At 48.0% G+C, this 3,339-nt stretch overlaps 1 protein-coding gene across 1 annotated transcript; it reads left to right on the plus strand.

Annotated features, from left to right (window-relative positions):
* LOC128604786 (homeobox protein six1b-like) lies at positions 1 to 1,542 on the plus strand. The gene has a single exon (XM_053619884.1). It carries the CDS (start codon positions 706 to 708, stop codon positions 1,267 to 1,269), a length of 564 nt encoding a protein of 187 aa, XP_053475859.1. The 5' UTR covers positions 1 to 705; the 3' UTR covers positions 1,270 to 1,542.
* Positions 1,543 to 3,339: the final 1,797 nt, after the last annotated feature.

The following is a 3,339-nucleotide window of genomic DNA, read 5'->3' on the forward strand; positions in this document are numbered from 1 at the left end:
CACACACACACACACACACACACACACTACCCTGAAGTTCAACACCAGTTTAAATCAGCGACAGACACTGCAGGAGGAGAAAATCACTTCTGAGCTCTTGGAGTTCAGAGATTTCACATTCAGGAAGTTCTTCGCGTCTTCAGTTTTCAGAAAGCGCTTGGGTTGTGTGTAAATGTCGTAAACAGAGATGCAGTTGGAGAGCTGTGATGGGGTGAGAACGTTTCATTTAGGAGGAGCTTTGATTCTGAAGATCACATCATCCTGAAGGAATTGCTCATGTCTGGAGAGTTGTGTCATTTATCTGGAGCTCTAGTTGTTCTTTTCTTTTTCTTTTTAGGAAGAAGTGTTTTTCTGGGTAGAATTAAAAAAAATTAAATAAATTCCAGGAATTTTTCTTCTCAGAAGCATTGATTTGGAAAGTTCTTCTCGGAATCTTTCGGACTGTCGCTCCAGTGGAAAATCAGAGTCCCCCTGAAGGAACTGAGAGGGCTTTGTTGGTGTGTTTGGAGGAAAGTGCTGAGGGAAAAGTTGAACAGTTCCTTCACCTCTCTGAGAGGAGCAGCTTCATGTTTCTGGAGCTTCTGGGTTTGTGAAGATCTTCTCAACACGGAGTCACCGATCTTCTCAGCATCTCAGAGGAGCTTCGGTTTTGGGGATGGTTCCTGTACCGCAGTTGGATATCGCGCAGTAGAATAGAGTATTCCCATGGCGACTTCACCGAGCTTCGGCTTCACGCAGGAGCAGGTGGCGTGCGTGTGCGAGGTCCTTCAGCAGGGCGGAGATCTCGAGCGGCTCGGTCGCTTCCTGTGGTCGCTTCCGGCGTGCGACCGCCTGCACAAGAACGAGTCGGTGCTCCAGGCCAAAGCAGCGGTGGCGTTCCACCGAGGAGACTTCCACGAGCTCTACCGGATCCTCGAGAGCCACCAGTTCTCCGCGCAGAACCACGCCAGGCTGCAGCAGCTGTGGCTCAGGGCACACTATGCCGAGGCGGAGACGCTGCGAGGGCGCCCGCTCGGGGCCGTGGGGAAGTACCGCGTGCGCCGGAAGTTCCCGCTGCCGCGCACCATCTGGGACGGAGAGGAGACGAGCTACTGCTTCAAGGAGAAGTCGCGCTCTGTGCTGCGGGACTGGTACACGCACAACCCGTACCCGTCCCCGCGCGAGAAGCGGCAGCTGGCCGACGTCACCGGTCTCACCACCACACAGGTCAGCAACTGGTTCAAGAACCGGAGACAGAGAGACCGAGCCGCCGAGGCCAAGGACAGGTGAGCCGAGAGCGTGCTGCACGCTTTCTCTCTCTCTCTCTCTCTCTCTCTGACACACACACACACACACACACACACACCTTATAAAACAGTTCCTCTTGTTAGGCCGCTTCATGGCAGTTTACAGCTTGGTCCAGGTTGAATCTGTAATAATCACAGGGAAATGAAAATAACCTGCATGCACGGCACCGTGTAGACGTAATAACTGTGTTTTATTTCAGTGTTTCTGACAGTGGGGATCTCAGCGCCGATAAACCGCTCCAGCTCTGCAGCTCTGAGGAGGAAGATGAAGAGCAGCTCTCTCCACCACGAAGCCCCACCCCCAGATCCGCTCCAAACCCCGCCCTCCGGCTGCTTCACCAAGGCAACCCGAACCTGAGACCCACAAGGAGCTTGAACCCGGACCCACACGGTACCCAGACCCGGTACAGATACGATCCGCTGCTGAGAACCTTCACAGAGAACCTCACCGAGCCGGGACCGTAAACCTTCTTCTTCTTATGTATTACAGCTTATCACTGCAACACACACACACACACACACACACACACACACACACACACAAACACACACACTCCAGTTGATTGTGTGGATTTTGCGAAACTTTATTGTCCAGAACGTTTTTTTATGAAGAAAATAAATTGTTCATTAAAAAAAAAAACCTTCATGAATGTCAGTCTGCTCCTTCAACACAGATTCAATAGCTGAATTACCTGATCAAGCTAAAACAAAACCATATCAAACAAAAACACGCGTAGGAAAAAACACTATCTAAACAAATAAAAGATCAGCTGTAAATAAAGAAATAAATAAATAAATGAATGAATGAAAAGGTCAGTTAATGGAAGAAATCCTAAAGCAGTAAAATGTCAGAACTGGGGATGTGATATTATCCGTTCTCCACACCTTTAAATACACGTTCTAAATAACAGCTAGAAAGAAGGGTTCTACGTTCTAAAGGTTCTAATGTAGATGGCCAAAGGTTTTCTTCTAAGCGTCGGAATAGCCCGACATTCTTCTCTATAAAGCTTTTTTCCCGTATGAAGCTGTTCTTGGTGATCAGTTCGAGAACGCACTTCGTTCACCGATCCCAACTCTTTAAGCCTGTTCCATTCACTCTGCAGACTTTTCCACTGTAATAAACGTCCTGTGTTTATTGTTACTTATAGCTGGGGGAGATTTCAGTTCTTAATGAAAGCGTTTGTTGTGGAGTTTAAAGGTTAAAGGTCGTTACTCGCTGTACAGTCGTTCTACACCGTGCACTTCCTTCAGACACTACTGCTATTTAACGTTATTTAGAGGGACTCGCTCAGGACTGCGGATGTGAGCGAGCACGTTTCGTGGCTCTCTGGTTTATGTGGGGATCATTTTACACGTGGACGTTATTACACGTGAATCACAGGAGGAAGTGCACGTCTGTGAGGTAGTACGGATTATAAACACACACTAAACGTTACAAAAACATAAATTAACATAATATAACTGAGCAGGAGCTGTGTGTGTGTGTGTGTGTGTGTGTGTGTGTGTGAGAGAGAGAGAGAGAGAGCCTTGAGAACTTCCTGTCGTATAATGAGAACCAGTGTGTGTGATTGTATGTATGCGTGGGTGTCTGATCTGGGGTCAGTGAGATCAGACTGTCTGTCTAGAAGAGATAATGTTACAGTTTTTGTGTAATTAAGTGTTGGACAAAATTACTTTAAGGAAGGGTTCTGTGTGGAAGTCGTCCTTCACAGCTACGAACCCGTAACCATCCAAAGAACCCCTTAAAGAACACTGAGGAACCCTGTGTATGTACAGTATTAACTAGGTAAGTGTGGTACAAACTCTCTCGTGCTCTCTCTCTCTCTCTCTCCCTCCCTTCCTCTCTACCTCTCTCTACCTCTCTCCCTCACTCTCTCTCTCTCTCTCTCACCTCACTCTCTCCCTCACTCTCTCCCTCTCTCTCTCTCTCTCTCTCACCTCACTCTCTCCCTCACTCTCTCCCTCTCTCTCTCTCTCTCTCTCAGCAGAAAGTTCTCGATCGTTTGGGAAATGAAAGATGAAATGTGAGCTCTTGTTTCTCCACAGAAGAGGG

Source organism: Ictalurus furcatus, chromosome 3 (assembly GCF_023375685.1).
Source record: "Ictalurus furcatus strain D&B chromosome 3, Billie_1.0, whole genome shotgun sequence".
Classification (NCBI taxonomy): domain Eukaryota; kingdom Metazoa; phylum Chordata; class Actinopteri; order Siluriformes; family Ictaluridae; genus Ictalurus; species Ictalurus furcatus.

Coding starts and splice junctions, on each gene's coding strand:
- LOC128604786 (XM_053619884.1), top strand. CDS start 706: ATGGCGACTTCACCGAGCTTCGGCTTCACGCAGGAGCAGGTGGCGTGC.